Source organism: Clarias gariepinus, chromosome 7, assembly GCF_024256425.1.
Source record: "Clarias gariepinus isolate MV-2021 ecotype Netherlands chromosome 7, CGAR_prim_01v2, whole genome shotgun sequence".
In the NCBI taxonomy this organism is placed as follows: Eukaryota; Metazoa; Chordata; class Actinopteri; order Siluriformes; family Clariidae; genus Clarias; species Clarias gariepinus.
Genome location: NC_071106.1, coordinates 17,952,916 through 17,975,978, shown reverse-complemented (window position 1 = coordinate 17,975,978; position 23,063 = coordinate 17,952,916). Strand labels below are relative to the sequence as shown.

General features: G+C 37.0%; 1 protein-coding gene across 3 annotated transcripts; it reads right to left on the bottom strand.

Moving 5' to 3' along the window:
- Positions 1–29: 29 nt before the first annotated feature.
- phaf1 (phagosome assembly factor 1) lies at positions 30–22,156 on the bottom strand. Of its 3 annotated transcripts, none has more exons than XM_053500246.1 (16): positions 21,104–22,156; positions 18,594–18,676; positions 18,407–18,490; positions 15,388–15,431; positions 14,296–14,375; positions 14,034–14,128; positions 12,452–12,549; positions 10,607–10,719; positions 9,238–9,359; positions 8,472–8,555; positions 7,649–7,731; positions 5,588–5,631; positions 5,447–5,496; positions 5,291–5,349; positions 4,013–4,085; positions 30–3,608 (listed from the first exon to the last, which is right to left on the bottom strand). In XM_053500246.1, the coding sequence occupies exons 1-16, from the start codon at positions 21,165–21,167 to the stop codon at positions 3,519–3,521; spliced, it is 1,266 nt and encodes a 421-aa protein (XP_053356221.1). In that variant the 5' UTR covers positions 21,168–22,156; the 3' UTR covers positions 30–3,518. The 3 variants fall into 3 exon arrangements, with proteins under 3 accessions (XP_053356221.1, XP_053356220.1, XP_053356222.1); XM_053500245.1 differs by having other exon boundaries at positions 9,238–9,371; positions 21,104–22,155; XM_053500247.1 differs by having other exon boundaries at positions 9,238–9,371; positions 12,452–12,516; positions 21,104–22,155.
- Between the last annotated feature and the right edge of the window lie 907 nt (positions 22,157–23,063).

The following is a 23,063-nucleotide window of genomic DNA, read 5'->3' as shown; positions in this document are numbered from 1 at the left end:
TCTTAATTTTTCATAAAAAAAAAAACACCACAATTTTGCCGATATTTATTACATCCAGTCTTCACATATTATTCTTGCTAAACACACTGTAACAATGTTTAATGAACAAAAGTTAATGCATTTTATAAAATTGCAAATGTCATGCTTTCAGTAGACTAGACAATAGAAAAACTAGTCACAGCATTTTTGCATGGGTTCAAAGGCCTTGTTAAGCTTATAGCTGGCCCTTTCAATGAATTATTTACCACAGCTAGATTTATTGCTTTAAACACAAATGAAAACAAAATATATATACGACTGATAAATAGCAACGTTCTAAGTGTTACTTGTGAAATACAAAACACCACATTGCAATGAATCAAGATTCACAATGTTTAATTAAGACTCCCATTTCCAGAAATGGGCCAAATATACTGAAGTCACAAAAAATAGTCACTTTGGAGGAGGAAGTGGGATGAAAACATACAACATGTCCGGACCACAATACATAGCATTTACATGTGCATTACACTGAGCAAAATCTGAATCATTCCAACGCAACATAAGCATAAAGTCAAAATTGGGTTTGAGGATGTCGATGAAAATTAAGCACTCGCTTGCTCCCGGCTTAAAAAAAACTAAAAGGTCCACCTGAGATTGGGCAGTTAGTCAGCCCATCACACTGCTCTCTCCTAATGTTTTCTAATCCGCATGACTTTTCAGTATTTTCTTGATGAATTTCTTAACTTGAGACTGTGCATGTAAAAAAAATAACCTTGTATGAATGTAAAAACTATCCATAGGAACGCCAGCTAGAATCTATGAAAGTGCTTGTTTGGTTCTGCTGAAACACCACAACCGGCAAGAGTGACCAGCGAGTCCTGAAGAACTGCCTGAATGACCTGCTGGGAAAAATCTGGTGCGACGAATGTAAAAATGTCTCATTACAGGTAAACAAAATTTCCACGGCTGTACCAGTGAATTTTTAACTTTAATTTGTGACTTCCTAAGCCCTTCATGACATTTTATATTTTGTACATACTCATGTAGTTTTTTTTTTTTTTTTGCAAGACAGCGATAACAGACTGTCCATCGGAGTTTAGCTGTACATGCTTACATACATAAAAGCAGTTAAGATCCTTTCATTTACACTTAAGCCAAGCATGCTCAGGGATGACAGCGTTAACAGAGGTTCCAGCTTTTCCTTTTTTTTTTCCTTAGTGTGGAACTTGCTGTAAGCAGTTGGGTAAAACTGAGAACTTTTTTAAAACCGATCAATAAGCCATCACATGCTGCAGAAGCCGGAGTTGCAAAGATTTGTTCGGTGGAGGCTAACACTCCTGATACAAAGGAAAACATGACACATTTCTACCGAGAAGGAATTGCCATTGTGGGTGGGACTTAACTTTTAAAAAAAAAAAGGAACCTAGAGTGTCAGACTGCAGCGTGGTAACGGTTTCCCTTGTTAAACATAACTCTAAACCTGGTAATGAAATGATGAGGTGATTCAGGTGTGTTTTATTTAGCAAGGGAACCATTAACAAATATGGGACTCTTCTTATTTAGACAAAGATAAAAGAAAATCCTGTAAGCACAGCGATCATCACACGTCATCTCCCAGTGTCTGAACCCCCTAGGTTTAAAAACTCAGTCTGATCAGAACCCACACAGTACCATGAGCTTAAAAGGACAAGACCATGAATAAGAATGCACTATTTACAGATCTGTACATAAACGGACACAGCAGCAGAGTGCCGTGGAAAACCTCATGTCTGTCTGGAACAGAAACACCACCAGACCTCTCTATAGACTAAAAACCAAAAGAATAGAACAAAGCAACATAGGATAGGATAGCTAATACTACAATACCTTTAAATAAGCATACAAGAGTATATAATGGTAATAATAATAACAATAATAATGATTCATTGGGAGTTACCAAAAAAAAAAAAAAAAAAGATTTTAACTTTCTGGTAATCTGTCTTTCTTCTTAAAGTCTTTCTTCTTTGGCTAATGTTTTGGCAAATTAAAAAAGGATCAAGATTTATGACAAAGAACATTTATGAGATCAAATTCACAAACATGGTGAAAAGGAGAGTAGAACGTAGAAAGCCTGTGAGACACGGAAATTAGGAGGGCTGAATTAAGAGTTTGAAAAGCAATGTTTCTCTGCCTTCTCGAACTCGAACATTATCTCTCCCTCACACACTTAATAATTCCAAAGGTCCTCAGAGGAAAGTTGTCAAAAAGTCACTTGTCAAGTACGTATGCTGCATGTTTAGTGCAAATGTTAAAATCTATGCTTTATTTTAAAAACAGCACACAAATATGATGGGTAACCGACTGAACGCTAAACTGAAGATTTAGCACCGCACGGCATCACAAAGGGAAAAAGACCTTTGCTGTGTGTATACACTTGTGTCTGTATGTGCCAAGGAAACCTTCACAGCACTGACACACCATCGCTGGGCAACCAATTTGTGCTTGTAGTAATGTACAACACACAGACCTTTAAAAACAAAACAAAACAAAAAAAAAGCAACACTTTAGTCATGCAGTGGCTGCCACTGTGCCACATACAGCTCTGGCTGAAGAAAAGAGACCACTGCAATTTACTCCAAAAAACTGAAATATCATTAAGAGGAAAATGGATGGTTACAAACCATCAAGCAAAGCTGATCTGTTTAGCTTCCTGCAAAAATAAGTTGTATAAAGTTACCCAACAGCAATGTGTAAAACTGGTGGAGAGCATGCCAAAATGCATTTAAGCTATAATTGCAAATCAAGGTTATTCCACCAAATACTAATTTAATACTAAAGATGTTATTTAGCCAAAGCATTAACACAATTTGTTTACATTTGCATTTTGTTTTGTTTGAGTTATTAAAGCACTGCAAATACTGCATGATCTGGGGTTATTTTGATGTGTTGTGACGTCATTTTCTTTAAATAGACACTCTAAATAACAGTTATATTTTGTTTTGTTGAATTTAGATAAAATATTGTCGGCAGTTCATGAAAAAATTAAACAAAATTGTTCATGTCACCAATACATGCACATGCATTATTTTGCAGTGGTCTCTTATTTTTTTCCCAGAGCTGTATTTATCAGTTAGCTGTGTGCGCCATCACTGCTGTAATGAAATGAAGAGAATGTGTGTCTAAAGAATGTGATGTGTGATAAAATGCGGGTTACATCCACTCCAGAGGAAGGTCTGTATCTTGTGTAGAATGATTTTAGCAATATAAAACCTTAACAGCTTCTCTAAGCCTGTCAAATGTGTGTGAGATGCTTATTTGTGTGTGTGTGTGTGTGTGTTTGTGTCTTATGCTGACACTGACAGAGGAGAGAGAGAAAGAAGCAATGCAGTCTGGTGTTTCTATAAAAGAACGAGGGAGGACAGGCCTTCTAGTGAGCGGCAGACAGATGCAGGACAATGACTGAGAAACTCCCAGAACGCGGCTCTTAAGCTTTTGTGGTGGCAGCAGTGAGGGAAGGCACGCTGCGCTGGTAGACCCTACCGGGCAGGACGGGAATCTCAGTGAGCGCTTGACTCGGCACGTGGAAGGCTGGCAGGACGGGGGGCTCCGTACAGGGTCACGGATGCTATGTGGTTATTCTGCATCACCTGAAATTAACAGAAGAGACGTCTTTTAGTGTGTACGAAGCACCTTATACAGAATTAATAAAAGTCTACACTTGTCTGCTGCTTAAGAAGTACACACATGCTAATCCATCCATGTGTCAGCAGTGCAATCCTTTAACTAGTTCACTCTTAACCCCTTAACTAGTTCACTCTTAACCCCTTAACTAGTTCACATCAAACATAAGAAATAAATGAAAAACAGTGCAAAGAGATGAGCAGTTTCTAAAAAGTTCAAACTATATGGGAACCGTCTTGTGTCTGATGATTGAACTCATTGTGCTGCTGGTACACAATTGGCCGATATACAGTAACTGCATATATGTGCATGTATACACCACACATACATACACATACAGACTCTCACACTCACACACAGACTCACACACCTCGAAGATCATCCTCTGCAGCCCGTAGCAGAAGGTCGATCCGAAGGGATTGGTGTTATTAGCAGATGAAGACCTGCAAAAAAAGTGCATCGCTAATTTAGTAAATTAAACTTTTTAGATCTCAAAAATCCTTCATAGTTTTTTGCAACAACTTGAACAATGTTGTTGCAAAATTGTTGTTGTGTAAGTGTTGCAATAACCTGATTTAAACAGAAAATGTATATCACCTGTGCTAAAAATAAATAATTACCATAACGCCTTTTCACAGAAAACTCACTGATCACCTAAATACGTGTTAAATAAGACATTTATATATATATATATATATATATATATATATATATATATAAATAAATATATAAATTCTAAACAAACTAAGCAAATAATTCGATCATACCACACAGAATGCTGTGCTGCCTGCCAATAGTTTAGGATTATAGAGGAACCACATTTTACCACCTCAAACGCAAACATATACTGTACAAATTAAAACATCATAAAAATTTTAAAAAGCCATGGGAGCCAATGTGGCGACTCATTAATAGTCACACAAAGGAATCAAGATATCCAACTGAATTGAGCCACGCCCAAGCAAAGAACAGCAGAGATGAGCTACAGGGTGGGGGAGGGTATTGTCTTATATGATGTCACATATGATGTTTATTCACATTTAGTAGCTTTTTCAACCTGTTCAGAAAATATATCCTGGATGGGCTGCAGGTTCCTGCCGGGAGGTTTAGGGGGGTAATTTTATTTATTTTACCAAAGTTGTTCTTAGGTAGTATGGTACCAAAATCCAGCTGCTAATTATAAAGCTTTTTAAAAGAGGTTACATGGTAACCTTGTATGATCAGGAAGAAGTGGAGGCATTTCTGTAATTAGATATATATTAATAATTCAAAATTATTAATGCTCTCCTTAAAAATACCCTTTTCTTAACTACTTAATTAAACATATTTAGAGCAAATAACTACAAATACCACTGACTGATGAATTAATGAAAGTATTCTCAAATACAAAAATACATTTTGCATCAAGGTCCCCTAAAACTCCCCTAGACTTGAACTCCAAGTCAGTAGCAGTCTCATGTACTCAGGTTCGGAAAATTTCTGTTCACAGTAAGCACGCATACATAATAAAAAGTGTTAATTTTATGTTAAAGGCAAAACTAAAATTAGTGCACTTATTTCAAAGGCTAATAATCATCTTTTAAATAAACATTAAAAAGTTGAATCACAATGACCCCCCCTCCCCCTAATTCAGTGCAGACTCTCTCACCTATGAAGCACCACTGGTTTTTCCATAGGGTGTCCCAACAACTCCTGGACCTGATCCCACTGAATGTGGAAAACAAAACAAAAAGTTGCAAATTTATCACAAAACTTCAGACTCATTTTGTGTTCTTCTACAGTGGCACGCGTAGTGTGCAGTCACCTTGTGGTAGGTAGTGAGGATACAGTCTTCCTCCTGAGCATCAAGTCCATCTGACAAACACAAAGATGTTTAAGACAAGGCAGAAGACATGACAATACTCTCAGGAAAAAATGTGAACAAGTTGTATTTTCCCCCACTTACCTTTTTTAATGATAAGTGGGATCCTAAAATCACATCTGTGGTATCTGAAATCAGGAAGGGGGAGAAATTTTATTTGCTTGTACTTGGTATAAATTGAAAGAAATATTGTAGCAAAAGTACCACAAATTATGACAAGTTCCACAAAGTTTCCACTAGTGTAGCGTTATGCATGTAGAGCAGTGGTTCTCAAAGTGTGGGGCGCGCCCCACTAGTGGGGAATACAGATATGACAGGTGGGGCGCAATGAACGGGAGGGAATTAGTGGAAAATAATAGGAAAGTACCTATTCTAATTCATGCTTTTCTTTATTGATTTATTAAATCTTTATTTTCTTTATCAGACACTCGAAACTAAATAATGACACACAAAGAAATGGATCATTAATACAAGTAAATTAAAATAACATCAGAGAAAAAGTGGAACCATAGTGCAACAATAACGGTTTAACGTCGGCATGTTAATTGCAGAGGAACAATATATAAGGAAACATTCGGTATTATATATGTAGTTTTATTCATTCCAATGTGTATGCTGATGTTTCTGTATTTTTTTTAAGCAGTACTAGTCTGGCATTTCTAGTTTCCAGTGTGGTAACAAAGTTGCTTTTTAATCCTTCAGGAGCTGAACAGAAGGGAAGATCAATATCGTTCTACGCTTTTTGTTGGTGTGCGGCATTTTGTGATGATCCCTAAATCATTCGTTGCGCCGTAGAGAATAATGGTGTTTATGCTTCTAAACATGTATAATTTAAGGCGGATGTAGCTGAAAGACAGTGTGGAGAGGAAATATATCTGGGTATCTTATTCGCGGGTTTATTTACCCAGCTATTGAATTCGGAGATGCGAATATCAAACTAACAGGTGTTATGCGCTAAAATGCCCCCCTGCCACGGTTTGCCCCCCCCCCCCCCCCCCCCACACACACATAATCTCTATCAAATATTATATTAGGACATTTAAAGGTTTATTATGATCAAATATATTATTACCATTATAATTAACCCTAGGCACGTGACACTCGTCGAGACGATTAATACAAATCCCCAAAAATGATTATTTTATGGCACATTTATTTTGCAGGGGTTTGTCAATGTACAAATAAGAAATTATTTATCACAAATTACACTAAATAAATATTGTTTGTGATGAAAAATTACAGGAAATGATTTTTATTATAAAATAAGCAATATAAAAATATACATGTGGTATATGAAAAAAATATATAATTTATATATTTTTCCCCCTATACAACATTTTTTTATATTGCTTATTTTATAATTAAATTCATTTGTTATAATTTGTAAACCATAAACCTATGAATTTAGGTGGGCAATCTGTGGCCTAGGTCGGGGGCATTTTAGACCATAACACAGTAGCGTACTGTATGTAGTGAGCATAATAACATCAATGGATACATTTGTTACATGGACCACAAAAAAGCAGGTGATTCAGCAACAACAGCCTAATCAACCAAAAAGCCTATGATGAAGCCTATGTTGCGCTTGGATTCATGGTGGGGATGGTGAGGGCAGAGGAGAGACCTGTGTGTGTTTTGTGTCTTAAACCGCTGGCAGCAGACAGCACGAGACAAAGTAGGAAGACACTTAGAGACAACACTCCCCAGTCACGTTAATAAGCCACTTAACTTTTTTGAAAGAAAGCTCTAGATAAGTGACAAACTAAGCCTGTTATAACAATTGCACATGTTTTTTATCTGTTTTGAACTTGGTGTTATTTGATCTTACTGGTTTAGAAATTGATTTTTCAATAAATAGTACACTTGGCTGTTTTCGTTATCATTTTGTTGACAAGTGGGGCTTGAAAATTCGCCCACCCCCTTAAGTGGGGAATGACAGAAAAAGTTTGAGAACCACTGATGTAGAGCATCGTTTATCTACAGAAATTTTATATTTCATGAGGAAACATGCAGAAATCTATTCACAATCAATTTCTGCTCTGCAAAAACCAAACTAGCTGTTTAACGTTCCTTGTCTGAGGAAACGATCATTCCATCCGAATTCACTGATAAACAGTGTTAAACAGAGGAGCATAAGAGACTCACATGTTGAAATTGTAATGGCCAGGGTAATTGGTGTGAAGAACAAACTTCTTCACCAGGTGGGTTGTGGAGTCAAATAGTATGTCCTGAAGGGGAAACATGAAGAGGGTTATTGGTATAAATATGAAAATGAAAATGAAAATTGTTGTTGGTTGCATTTTTTATATTGTTCAAATTTAATTATTATCCAAGATTCACAAAACTACAGTCCAATCTAGGCATCACTGTGCCATGTGAGTTTAAGTAGGAGTAGGTCACGGAAATTGGATTTATCTCCTTTGTCTCGTAATCACTGGGAAATTCCCAGGCATGTGTATTTGTGTATGTGTTTTTCTGGACACCAGGGGGAATTTCCCAGTATTTAGTTGGTCTTCAACCAGACATTCTGAAGCTGTAGTTCCCATTGAAGGCTAAGTGGCATATAAAGTCGGTTTGTAGTGATGTCTCAGTGGTGGAGTTCAACTGCTATTTAGCTGGTTATAGTTATTCTAAGCTAATTGACTAGGATGAATTAAAAAGGAAGTCTGTCAGGGCAATGCTGTTCTTGCATACAACTGTCTATTTGTACAAATACAACATACAGAAAAGTGCACTATATATACAGTACACAGACACACACACCAATTTAGATTTCACATGAAAAAAGGGTATTATTCTTAAATGATAAATTGTTAAGATATTGCAATAAGAATTTTGACACTACAGATTTTTAGCTTTTTAAGCTTCTACCAAAAAGCAATTTAAGCAACAACTGTGACAGGACATTTGCTTGACTGTTTGACTTGGACTGCAGAAAATCAGCTGCTTTCCTACTATAGGCACTTACCACTCCCAGGGTGAAGTAGTTGAAGAAGTAGTCATTACACTTGGACGGGACTTGCTTGTGTGGAGAAGGAGAGTGGATCTTCATCTGAAAGATGGCATGAGAGTTTTATACATCACAAATACATGGATATTTACAGCATTTACATTTACAGCACATGCCTTTTGTGCAGACAAACTTAGTAAGCAAAAAAAGGAGGGCAAAAAACATCATCGTTTTAGTCCACTAGGTCGGGGACTGAGACACCCCCACCCACACACAATCAACCACCAAACCACACCCATACACAGGAATCTAAATCTGAAGCCATCATGGACAGAGACTCACCGAAATTGTACAGCTGAAAATTAGTTTAGTTCAGTTAAAGGGGAAAAAGTGACCTGGGCCAATTTTTAAGGTCTCTGTCTGTTGATTAAGGTGACTATTAACTGGAGCCCCTAGTGCTGATGATTCTATGCATTGTGCTACTTCCACATGATTGGCTTATTAAATTAGTGCATAAATTTAGTAGACAGTAAGTATATCTATAGAATGTGTTTGTTATTTTGCCTGGTATGTTGCATACCACAAGTCTTATTGTGCTTGAGATATCCTAATTTAAGTGCTTGGTGAAAACTTCAGTAATAAGGTAATTCAATCCCTGGACAATTAAAAGGCAGGTCTCAGCTACTGGAGTGTTGAATAACCAGGCCTTAACTGACGTGCAGAAACCAATCAGGTACTTTTAAACAAGAATTTAGAAATGAGGAGATTATTGTGGTGTCACTACCTTGTCCTCAGACTTGTAAAAAACCTTATGCGGAGAGCCCAGAGCACTCAGAACATCCTGACACGAATCACCAAAGTAGATGTTCCTCTCTACTGCCCTCACTTTTGCATCAGCCAACACTCCTGGGCCAGAGCCTGAGAAAGTACACACACACACACACACACACACAGACAGACAGACAGACAGACAGACACACACACAGACAGACACACACAGACAGACACACACAGACAGACACACACACACACACACACACACACACACACACACACACACACACACACACACACACACAGACAGACACACACACAGACAGACACACACACAGACAGACACACACACAGACAGACACACACACAGACAGACACACACACAGACAGACACACACACAGACAGACACACACACAGACAGACACACACACAGACAGACACACACACACACACACACAAAAGAGAAACTCATGATCAGTCTCAATGCTTGCTCATTACTTGTGATTGGCCAGTTAACCCATAGATGAGAGATGCTATATATATATATATATATATATATATATATATATATATATGTTTCTTTCAAATTACGTAAGGAATAATACTGGAAGTGCCATTTTGGGAAAACAATTAACAAAGTGGTAAGCCAAGTAAGAACTGCATGTTCTATGCTGCGTATACCACACAGTTTCTAGTGATACCACACATTTACTAGTGATTCTTGTTTTTATTTAATAATTGAGCAACACATGTTGCTTTTTAACTAATTATAGGTGTGCTAATTTAGTAAAATGTCTGTGAAGCAAGTACAACTACAACACCTATATGGTAACTTTAAAAAAAACTAAAAAAACTTATTAACCTACTTTTGTCTAGAAATAAACACGAAACTGGAAAGTACAATGTCCTCCTGAAAATCCAGAAATTTTCCCTGTAGTGAAATTCTCACTGCCTATTGCAAAATTCTGTCAACAGAGACTTCATCCATAAATCAATATACCCTTGCAGAAAACATCACCATTTAAACAATTAGCTATTTTATTACCTTGTTACATGACCAGCTTTACAAATCTGTTTCTTATTAGCCTTTTATTACTAGACTTATATAAATCCTTGGGAATGGGTTTTTGCTAAAGCATACAGGAACAAGCACTGTGATTTAATTTATAGCCAGCACTACTGTCAGAGATGTGCTGTTAAATAACCACAGTATTATAAGAGCTTGAGATGAGTGAAACAGAAAACTACCACTAACCGGTTTACTAAAAATGATTTTAATTGGCCAAAGCACAGAATTTCGAGATACTGGGGTTTGAATTTTTATGAGCTGTAATCATCAAAATTAAAAACAGCGAACGGTACTAATGTCGGTCCGAACCTGCAGTGAGGATGCGCAGCTTGAGACCCAGAGGTCCTGTTCCATCCCTCAGAGCATCCACACTCTCTGCATACACATTACCGAGAAAACAGGCCAGGGGCATTCCAGGAGCCCTAAGAGTGAAAGAAAGAGATTTATTTATTTATTTATTTTAAGTGTGCAAGAGAGGGAGATAGATTGTAATGTATAATGTAGAGATAAAATGAAGAAAATAGTTTTAAAGACTTTTAAGCACTTAAAAGCAAATGATATTTTAAACCCTGCTCTCAATCCTCCAGCTAATGTGTTGTAAAAAGAAAGCATTAGCACTGATCATTAAATTAGCAGCATGTCTAGGGAGCATATCCAACACTTCTCTTTTGTGAGAAAGACCCACTCACACCGAACAGCGTTACATTTATAGACACTCCGGCAAATGGGTTGAACTTAAAGTCATTTATCTCTCTTCATGCTTGAAAATAACCCAGACAATTTGTGCCAATTACACTTCAGGATACAAGTATGTGAAGTACATAAAGTAAGTATTCAGGAAGAGATTATTTTCTAAAAAGTTTATGACCTAACTAATAATTGATAATATAAATCTGTTCATGTTTTAAATATATAATGCATGTAATGAAATTTTGAGCATACATGTCATAATGCATTAACACATGTGTCAAGTTTCTATATTTAGATTTTATGAAAAAAATCCCAAAAAAGTATGGCAAAAAAAGGTTTGTAAAAAACTGATATGGTCCTTCCAAAATTTTTTGTTGTGTTTACCTGTATTACTGGTGTTACCCAAGTATTCCACTAACAATGGAAGTATTTGTCCAATCAGAACAAAACTCCATTACATAAACTTCTCAGTCTGACCTGATCTGGCTGACTGGAATGAATTTTCAATCGGAACAAGAGGAGTTGTAAACCTTGTGATAATCCATTCTCAAGTTAAATATGAGCCACTTGATTAGATTGTTTCCGTCTTGTTAGAATTAACATATTCTTTCTGCCCATTTATCTTCCCTACGTTGGGGTAACATTAGGTGTTCCTGGAGAGAAGAGCAGCAGCTTAATGTTTTAACACTGTTAGAGTAAATGCAGTACAGATTAAGCTGGTTTATATTAAAACTTTTATCTTGAATTTAGACCACAGGTTTCTAGAGTACAAAGTATTATACTGTTAAATATTCCACCTACAACCAATTCAAGTTCCTGGTAGCTGCAAACAGGTTTTAGACTGAATATCCTGATAGGGAAATTAGAGGTTTTGGGTGTTAGGATTGTTAGGGGTTTCATTTCAAACTGTTTGTTTTTATGGATAAAGTGTTAAACTTAAAGCAATTCTGAAGTTAATTATTTTATCTACCTCACCATTCTCATTCAACCTTAAATTCCCTCAACTGAGAGAAGCTGCAGCGAGACCAAGCAATGAGCAAAGCTAAGCTGTCTGGGACAAATAACTCAGCTCTTCAAAACTTTATTATTAAGACCCTGATTCTGCCTAATTGGGTTTTTAAATTATTATGATGTATTTTTAAACCCATTAGGTTCGCAGGTCAACTTGACTGTTTGGTTTTTCCCATGGTGATAAATGATTGAGAAAATGTATGTGTAAAAGAGCATATTCGGGTCCTCAGAAACAGGACAATAGAGCCCTTAGTAAATTAATTTTTTTTGTACTTTAGAGCTGGCAACTGGTTTTTACTGTACCTCCAGACCCACCCTTAGTTACCCTTATTTTACTTTCAAAGAGACAGTTTCTTGTATTTTTCTAGTGTAGGATTTTTTCGTTCTGAGATTATGATTCGATTGCCATGACCGGCATGCACACACACATGAACACAAGCACAAAGTGCTTACTTTGTTTCTTGAAGGTTGTTTCCAGTGTAAATGTACATCCTCTTCACTGTAGCCCCATGAGGAATCTGCAGGGAGGCCAAGCCATGGGCAAAGTTAGGCTGTCAAAGTAAAACAACTTGTAATGGATTGGCATGCAGGTGTAGGTGTGGCTTTAGAATGCAAAAAAAAAAAAAAAAAAAAAAAGGCCTTTGAACATAACATACCTTTAAGACAATTTATAACAGTTAAGAATGAAAGGAGGAAGCAGGAAACTATTGTGTGCATTATAGCTGTGTTATAACGTGGGATACTATAAAAATGTCAAATTGCTGTTTTGGTTAAGGTTTCTGCCAGGAGATCTTTATGAAAGAAGTCTTGAATATACAATGAAACCTCGTGTTGCAAGTAATGCGGTTTCAAGGGTGCGCCACAAGACGAGCAAAGAGTTTTAATACATTTTGACTAACAAGTCTTGGTTTATGAGTACAGAGTATCATGTATCACGCATGCGCTTCTTGTTTTGACGGCGGACGTCAAGTGATCACAACTGACTCTACGTTTTTTATCTATCTTGCGCTGCAGAATTGTGTGTAATCGTCTCTCCTGCTGGGTCTTAGTGCGTGTCTCTTACAAGTATAATCAACATCCATGCACTTGTGTACTGTTTACTAGAACACTGTGACCATGTTTGTGTGCGTAAAACATATTTTATTTTGTGTCTGTATATGTGTGTGTGTACAGCGTGTGTGAAAAGCAAAAGAAAGTCTTATTAGAAAGGTTAAAGATCCATTTCCTCTTTTTGTGTCTGTGTGCCCTCCAGTGCCCTGTGCCCTGTGTGTAAAAAGAGTGGAAGAAGGGTAACTGTGTAAGATGAGAAGGGGAAGAGTGGAGGCGCTCCTTACTTTAGCTTCACACACACAAACACACAGCGCCTGCGTGCACAAATGGAAACACTTATCTGTCGTGATTTATGTTTACTTTTTTTTTTAAGGTAAAGTGCAGGTTAATTTGTCTTATTTTTACCTTATATTTTGTGTTAATTATTTTTATGTATTTATTTTTTAAATCTGTGGAATGAATAATTTAAGTTTCCATGGGAAAATTCTATTTGGTTTACGACTGTCTTGAAATATGAGCCCGCATCGGGAAAAAAATATGCTCATAATCCAAGGATCCACTGTATAAAAAAGGCTACAACTGTTTGGAGGTGCTGTAATGTAATTGATAAAAAATATCACTCTAAGAATGAGCATGTAACTATAAATAGGTTATAAAAATCATATCATGATTCATTTATGAAAGAAATTTTGGAAAAATTGAGAAACTGCTATGGTATAAGAATAATAATAAAAAAAAACATTATGATGTAAAAATAATTTTCTTCAGGGTGGGGAAAGAAAAATCACATTATCCTGCCATTGTTTACATCCCTTTAACTACATGTCATGTTATGTTTTATTGCTTCTAGGTTCTCCTGAGAACAGCCAGTTGACAGGTGTGATACAATTTTGAACTATGATGCATCATAAAAAATATTTCAAGCTTCGTGTGCAGCAATACATCACTAGAAGAGCACATGCAACAATGTGCGCTGACAGCTCACCTCGTATTTTGGGGCTTCGCTCCATGAGTCTAACTGGAAGGAGAATGAGAGACCTCGGAAGTTCAGATGGAAGAGCTGTTCTGCAGCATTGTACACTGGGGACGGAGAATCACTTAATTACCACAAGGGATCCTCTAAAAGGTCACTGCATGCCTAAGGCATACAGTTCTCTAAAGCAACACCTAAACACAGGGTACACTTGCAGGTCATAGTAAAGAAAGCATTCATTGTTCTAGTGCAGGAGATGACAGATATGCTATACCTCCTGGATGAGTAGCTCCAAAGGACTGGTCAATCTGCTCTATGGTGGGTGCTATTGCCTGAGAGTTAAAATGTACTCCGCTGTAAGATAAGAAAGATGAAATAGTTTGTTCTGATTAGTACTACTACTATTATAATTTTTTTTATCATGTTTTTTTTTCATTACAAAAATCTTTTAAATACAGGTAGAACATTTAAGTTAAGAATTTCAGTAGGTACGAACAGACAATCACGTAAGTAGTTCACGTCTATTGTACAAAGAAAAAAAGAAAAAAGCTCTAAAGACAAAATGACATCCAGGTTCCTTTCACGATTTAAAGGTGCAGAGACAGCTTTTCATTTTGAGATTCATGTCCTTAGGGGTGATTATGATTTTTGGCCACAGTGTGGGGAAAGGGGACAGATTTAGTCAAGTGGGTTGGTATGCTTTACATGGTATATATTTGAGTTGAAGGTGTATAAACCTCATTTGTTTGGACTTAAGAACAAATCAGACTTACGAACATGCTACTGGACAAGAACTTAAGTCAAGGACTACCTGAAGTCTAAAACTGGCTTCCCAAACTTTTTGCTGGGTTGACAAAATTTCACATGCTGTCAAAAATGTGCACTATTTATCTATGAAGTGATTTTGCACCTCTCAATATCTTATGAATTGTTGACACACATGCTTTAGATACCTGTAACTACAGAAACTATGAACCTGCTGCATACTCTACTAAATGTCATCATTTGAAGTATAGTTTCTAGTAGAAAATACTGACACTTTTAGAATTCGGACATCTCGGCAGATTTGCTCTACCTTCCTTACTTTTACATAAAAAAAAAAAAAATTATGAGCAAGTCTGCAAACTGCCATAACCTACATTTGAATAACTTATAAACTGCTATAACCTGGTGTGTGTTTAGTCAGTGACTACATTTCCCATTTTGATGCATGCTGGAATTATTTTGACATGTAGGATTTCTTCTGACATACATCCAGATGCAGGCCCAATTTTCTAAAATCTCAACAAGTTCGGTCTCAAATCTGGCAATGTGTAAAGGTCTCTAAAATAGTCTGGTGAATACAAGAATAATTTATATTACTTACCAGTATTTCAGCTTCACCTTGCTCAAGTCATACACTTCAATAACCTGTAAATAAATAATAATGCTTGGCTCAGTGAACACAGGTTAATGTCAAGAATTAACAAAATGTGAACATAAAATAGAACGGACAGAACATAAAACATGACAAAAAGGTTCAACAGCAAGTTTACAAATCACAAATGAGCATGCACACGCACGCACACGCACGCACAAACGACATAAGGGGTGCACAATTTGATCAAATTATATTGCTATTATTTTGACGCATATTGTGGCTGCAACATAAACTGCGATATTTATCTAAATCTCCCATTCTGTATTAAAATGTATTTATCTACCTCCAGAACAGCAGTGGGAAATTATGCTATCATTTATTACTTATCATAGAGGAACCATTTCTAAACTCTTTGATTCTATCCGGCTCTTAGTATCCACTCAAATGTTAAGCTTAAGTGTACATGGGTGGGGGAAATGGGAATTTAAATACATGAGGAGTCCTGGGAACAGGCTATGGCGAGGGTACGGTCTTCCACCTCTTGTGCTCGTCTTGGACTTATTCAATTTAAGGTCATACACAGGGTGCATTTCTCTAAGTCTAGACTTTCTGAAATGTATACGGATGTGGAAAACAAATGTAATAAATGTCATGGCTCTCCCTGTCATCTTAGTCCAGTGGTTCTCAAAGTGTGGGGTGCGCCCCACTAGTGGGGAATACAGACATGACAGGTGGGGCGCAATGAACATGAGGGAATTAGTAGAAAATAATAGGAAAGTACCTATTATAATTCATGCTTTTCTTTATTGACAATAAACATCGGACACTCGAAACTAAACAATCACATGCAAAGAAATGGATCATTAATACAAGTAAATTAAAATAACATCAGAGAAAAAGTGGAACCATAGTGCAACAATAACGGTTTAACGTCGGCATGGTAATTGCAGAGGAACAATATATAAGGAAACATTCAGTATTATATATGTAATTTTATTTATTCCAATGTGTATGCTGATGTTACTGTATTTTTGTTAAACATTAATATTTTATCAGGCAGTACTAGTCTGGCATTTCTAGTTTCTAGTGTGGTAACAAAGTTGCTTTTTGATCCTTCAGGCGCTGAACAGAAGGGAAGATTAATATCGTTCTACGCTTTCTGTTGCTATGCGTCATTTTGCGATGATCCCTAAATCATTCGTTGCGCCGTAGAGAATAATGGTGTTTATGCTTTTAAACTTGTATAATTTAAGGCGGATGTAGCTTAAAGACAATGTAGAGAGGAAATGTATGTGGGTATCTTATTGCGCAGGTTTATTTACGCAGCTATTGAATTCGGAGATGCGAATATCAAACTAACTTTACCGCGGACACAAACCAGTGTTATGCGCTAAAGTGCCCCCCTGCCACGGATTGCCCAAACCCATCCCCCCCTCCCCCAACACATACACACGTAATCTCTATCAAATATTATATTAGGACATACATTCAAAGGTTTATTATTATCAAATGTATTATTACTATTATAATTAATCCTAGGCACGTGACAGCCGTCGAGACGATTAATACAAATCCCCAAAAATGATTATTTTATGGCATATTTATTTTGTAGGGGTTTGTCAATGTACAAATAACAAATTATTTATCACAAATTACACTAAATAAATATTGTTTGTGGTGAAAAATTATAGGAAACGATTTTTATTATAAAATAAGCAATATAAAAATATACATGTTGTATATGAAAAAATATGTATAATTTATATATTTTTCCCCTATACAACATTTTTTATGCTTATTTTATAATTAAATTCGTTTGTTATAATTTGTAATTTGTAAACCATAAACCTATAAATTTATGTTCTAATATACTATTTGAAAGAGATTATGTAGGGGAGGCAATCCGTGGCAGGGGGGGCATTTTAGAGCATAACACCGGGTCAGTAGCGTACTGTATGTAGTGAGCATAATAACTTCAATGGATACATTTGTTACATGGACCACAAAAAAGCAGGTGATTCATCACTATCAAGCCTATGATGAAGCCTATGTTGCGCTTGGATTCATGGTGGGGATGGTGGGGGCAGAGGAGAGACCTGTGTGTGTTTTGTGTCCTAAACCACCCAACAAAGTAGGAAGACACTCAGAGACAACACACCCCAGTCACGTTAATAAGCCACTCGACTTCTTTGAAAGAAAGCTCTAGATAAGTGACGAAGTAAGCCTGTTATAACAATTGCACGTGTATTTTATCTGTTTTGAACTTGCCGTTATTTGATCTTATTGGTTTAGAAATTGATATTTTAATAAATAGTAAACTTGGCCGTTTTCGTTATCATTTTGTTGACAAGTGGGGCTTGAAAATTCGCCCACCCCCTTAAGTGGGGAATGACAGAAAATGTTTAAGAACCACTGCCTTAGCCACATGTTTTTTCTATGTCCTGAGCTAGAAGATTTCTGGACAGGTTATTTTGCTATTATGTCAACTGTTCTTGGAGTAACTCTCCAACCTTGTTCTCTGATTGCTATATTTGTGATTCCCGATCGCTCACTTACACTTAATTCTACACAAATGGCTATCATCTGTTCTTTGTTTTTTAAGTGTTTTTGTTTAGTTGTTTTTTCAATAATATATAAATATATTTATTTAGAAAAATGAAGAAGGTAAATTATATGTCTGTAACTGCAAGTACTGTATTGTTTTCCTTTTTTCAATAAAAATATTTGCAAAATATATATATATTTATCTAGGTTAAAAGGAAGTAAAGGTACAAATTATTAAGAGGATGCTTGCCAATAGTTGTTCATCACCTCAAGAGTATTTATAAAAATAAATGAATACACTACAGAAATTCCCAACCATATGTATATTACCTGTAATAAATAGCAGCCTTTTGCTATTAAATAATTACACAGGGTCCATAATCAATTTTTAGGCGATCAATTGTAAAGCAAACACAGAACCACACAGACAGACTCACACCCATAGAGACAGACACAGAGAGACACAAGACACACAGACAACCTTCAGTCTCTGATTGCAGGCATCAAACAGTAGTTTAATTCCATCCTGAGTCAAGTTGAGTATGAGGTCGTGACTGAGTGGCATCTGTTAGGAAGAGACCGAGGTTTAAGAAACATGATGTACCGTCATTTTATCTTCATTAGTGCATCTTCTCAATGAAAACTATCAATGATTTATTAACCCTTACTTGTTCGCTGTAGAGCACCTGGACATTCTTGATAATTCGGCAGTGCTTCTGCAAGATGGTGATGGCCTGGGCCAATGGCATTCCTTTTGGAAATAAAAACAATTATTTGCGATCAAATGACTAACCGTTTCTGTACATGAAAATTAGCATGAGATAATAATTTGTCTCTTTCATTTATCCACTAAGTGACAAAGAATAATGAGAATTTTTTTTGATAAAAACTATTTTCAAACAATATACACAAGAATTAGACAGAGTTTCATAATATGCGTGCAGCATAATGTCTTGTCAATATTATAAATACAGTTGGTTTCCTTCATTTGAGATATCAGAATATGTGCATCCTTACGCATGCCTAGAAATAAAATCTTTTTGTTGTTTTTTTCCCCTGAGGGAGGACTGTGTCATAGACAACCAGTTAGCAATCTAATGTTAACAGAACTATAGTTTAAATTAATGTTAAGGGTAAAACGTCATCTGGTCATGGGAAAGATGTATCCATGCTGTTTAAAGATCTGTTGAGAACAATCCTCTTACTGTATTATTAAGCGATGTTTTGCTTTTAAAGTTGTTTAAAGGAAAGTAAACAAAATATTAATAATACATTAATAGCTAAACCTTCCTGCTTTAGTAAACAAAAATAAATATTGGTGCACACTGTACATTTTACAATAGAACTTGCTTCTTGCATGTCTATGCATGATTCACACAACCCAGCAGGGGGTTAAGTATCTCCCTCACTCAAGGTCCCAACTCTAGCAGCTGGCACCCTGGCACAAAGCCTTAAAGGGATAGTTCGGATTTTTCCAAGACTGTCTTAAATCAAGATTGAGGTGCAGAGGAACAAATTACAACAATGGTCTTGGTTATTATATGTTTTTATGCTCGGCACAAAAATAATTAGTTAAATTTGTACTAAAACAGTAAAACTTTGAAAGATACCAAGTTGACTTAGTTCTGTGGAACTATCTCATGGGACTGGCGACACTAGGCAGGGCAGGACCCTGAATGGGGCACCAGTTTCTCACAGACACGCACACACTACGGAAAATTCTGTATATCTTTGGACTGTGGGAGGAAATCAGAGTACTGGGAGGAAACCCACCGGACCCGAGGCGGGACTCAAGACCTTGACACTGGAGGTGAGGACACAGTGTTAACCACTAGTCTATTGTGCCACCTGGCCTCTATTTAAATGCAAGTAAATTTGTGATAATGACCATGTAAACTGTTTGGTATAACACAAGACAGATTCAAAACCAATTGTAGATTAAACTAGACTTAGTTTAACGTATGCAGAACAGAGTTCTTCGCTAAGTAAAGTTGTTGGTGAATTTTACATCATTTGCTTGTTTGACTATGGAGTCACACTTTTAGGCCCCCTTGTACATATCTGCAGCTGAGACTCATATAAAGCTTCTGCAGTTCCACTGACCCAATCAAGTACAATCAAGTACAATTTAAACTCTTTTGTTTCGAGTTAGCCATAAGGTTAGTTCTGATGAAAGAAAAGAGTACTAAACACAGTGTAACTTTATATGAGTCTCAGCTGGACTTTGTGATATATTTTTGCATAGAATCCTGGGTTTTGAATGAAAATAGATATGGGCAAGTGTGACAAATTACCAAAAGAAATCATTCTCCAGCCTTCTCAGTACAACCTAACAGCTGTTGTACTTTTAAAACTGCACAAATCTGTATTCAACACTACTGATTATTTTCAAGCAAAGAGTTTTTACACCAAACACTGTCTGTGTTTATTTCACTACTATTTAGTGCTCTATGTAGGAGTATCTTTTTTACAGAAATGATTTCAAAAGCATCTTTGCTGAAGGTATTGTTTTGGGATGTGCCCAAGACTTTTGCAAGTAAAACAGCTGTTAGGTGTCACTGAGAGTGCTGGAGAATATAAGGTCTTCTGTTAAGTTTGTCACACTTGCTCCTTTCTATTTTCATGCAACTTAGGATCCCTTAGGATCATTATTTGTTTCCATCTAAAAACTAGTCTGTCATGTAATGTGTTGCGTTCTTTACAGGCATGCAAATATTCTTTTTTAAAAATGTTATTTATTTATTCCTTTTTTAGTGAATGGTTTTGTACATAATGACACATATCATAAAAAACACACACATACATACAAATACAATTTATACTACAGATACTACAGTGCCTAAGACTTTTGCACAGTACTGTACACCTTCTATATTTCTCATTCTGTATGTAGGGTTGTGGAAGGCCTGGAGCCTATCCCAGGAAACTTTGGGCACAAGGCAGGGCACACCCTACAGGCGGTTTGGACGCGCCAATTCTGCACGTCTTCGGGCTGTGGGAGGAAACCCGGAGTACCCGGAGAGAATATGCAAACTCTATGCGAGAATCGAGCCCTTGACCATGGAGGTATTAGACCACAAGTGCTAACCACTACACCACCGTGTTGTACAACAATGTATTCACATTCCTCTCAATTTTGATTTAAGACAGAAAAAAAACTGATAGCTTTGCATCTTACCTAATGCGAATTCCCATTGTTCATTTCCCAAAGAGCGCTCAGGAACCACCTCCAGATCCAGCATTGGGTTTTCAACGGGCTTCTCGGACTGGGCCAGAGCTGGACCTTTCCCCCCTCTCTCTCTCCTCACACACACACACACACACACACACACACTAACTACAATACTAAAACCGCTGTCACACCAGTGTCAGTCTCACCTGCCCTTCTATCTGAGGCCACATTAAAGTTTTAAACACGATTTTCAGTTTAAACCTAATCTTTAACTCTGCTATCCGCGGATCCACAGTGTCTGCATACTTATAAATACAGGAAATAAGAAAATACTTGCGTGTGAATGCAAACACACTTGCTTAGAAATACATATTTACAAAGAAAATTGGTATAAATAGCTATAACATCACACTTAAAACTTAAACAGGACAGGATGTCTTTCCTCTGACTATTCTGTGAAAAGGCAATCAGTCCAGCTGTTGAGGAGAAATGTTTATCATGCACACAGACACTCTGAACTCGAGCACTACCAACATCACACACACACACACACACACACACACTCAGAGATTGTGCAACCTGGTCGCCCTCCTGAACTGAAAAACACCCCGTGTTATTGTCTTCGCTCTGGTGTAACGTTACTAATTCGACTCTCTCAGCTCATGAAGGAAGCTTGTTCATTAGGTTAACTGCCGTTTCTCCTCAGGCTCGGTTCAAATATCTAACGGCTTCAATGCATAAACAAACACACAAACAAAAAAACAAACAAACACACACTCTAGGGACTCGTCTAGCCTTGTTTTCTTTCTTCACTAAGGTTCAACAGCTAGCGAGTTTAAACACACACACACACACACACACACACAGAGACTGCTCACACACCGCTCCAGCTCTCTCAGGATTCAGTCCCACTTCTCGTGCCTCCGTTTATCCTTCAGTTCCCGCTGGTGTTTATCATCCGCGCGACACAATAAAAACACCCAACCCTTCACACTTCCAACGGCAACTTCTATTAAAAACACCTCGATCAGCTGATTTTTCGACTTCCGGTGTGAAAAGTCGCAGCACTTCCGACACCGCGGCGCGTTTTTTTCCTCTCGTTGTCAAAGTAACAGTCCTGTGACGACTGGAAATAAGCTGTAGATTTTGCTCTTGTTGTCGAATAAAATTACTTAAAATTTGACTTTGACGTTTTACAATAACGTTAAACTCTTAACTCATTTACTTTAAAATATATATCGACTGCAGTTATCCTTTTCATAATGACCGATTTAAATTGGAAGGGGAGTTTTAGTCCTCCGAAGGTTTCAAGCCTTTTATCGGAAATTCATTGCAGAGTTTATAATTCACTGGATAATTATTTAACTAGCCGTTTGGAGACTCAATTCTATCCTTAACATGTTTCTTTTCAAAGAAAAATGTCCACCAGATGGCAGCATACACAGCGATACTCGCCCGCATGCAAAATCTATCTATCTATCTATCTATCTATCTATCTATCTATCTATCTATCTATCTATCTATCTGCATTACTGTGCAAAAGTCTAAGGCATCATATTATGTTTAATGCACATTTTTGTTATATACCCTATATGTATAAATACTATTGTTATATACACTAAAGGGATTTGGCCAAATCTGCAGTGACATTGTATCCAAATACTCACTCTCACTCATCGTCTATATGGACAGGGTGGCAATCCATCACAGGGCACACACACATGCTCATTCACACACTACAGACAATTTGGGAACGCCAATTAGCCTAACCTACATGTCTTTGGAGTGTGGGAGGAAACTGGAGTACCCGGAGGAAACCCACTAAGCAACAGGGGGAACATGCAAACTCCACGCACACAGAGATGGGAATCGAGCCTGGCCGGGAATCAAACCCGTACCCTGGAGGTGCAAGGCGACAGTGCTAACAGCTACACCACCGTGCCGCCTGTATCCAAATATATATAAA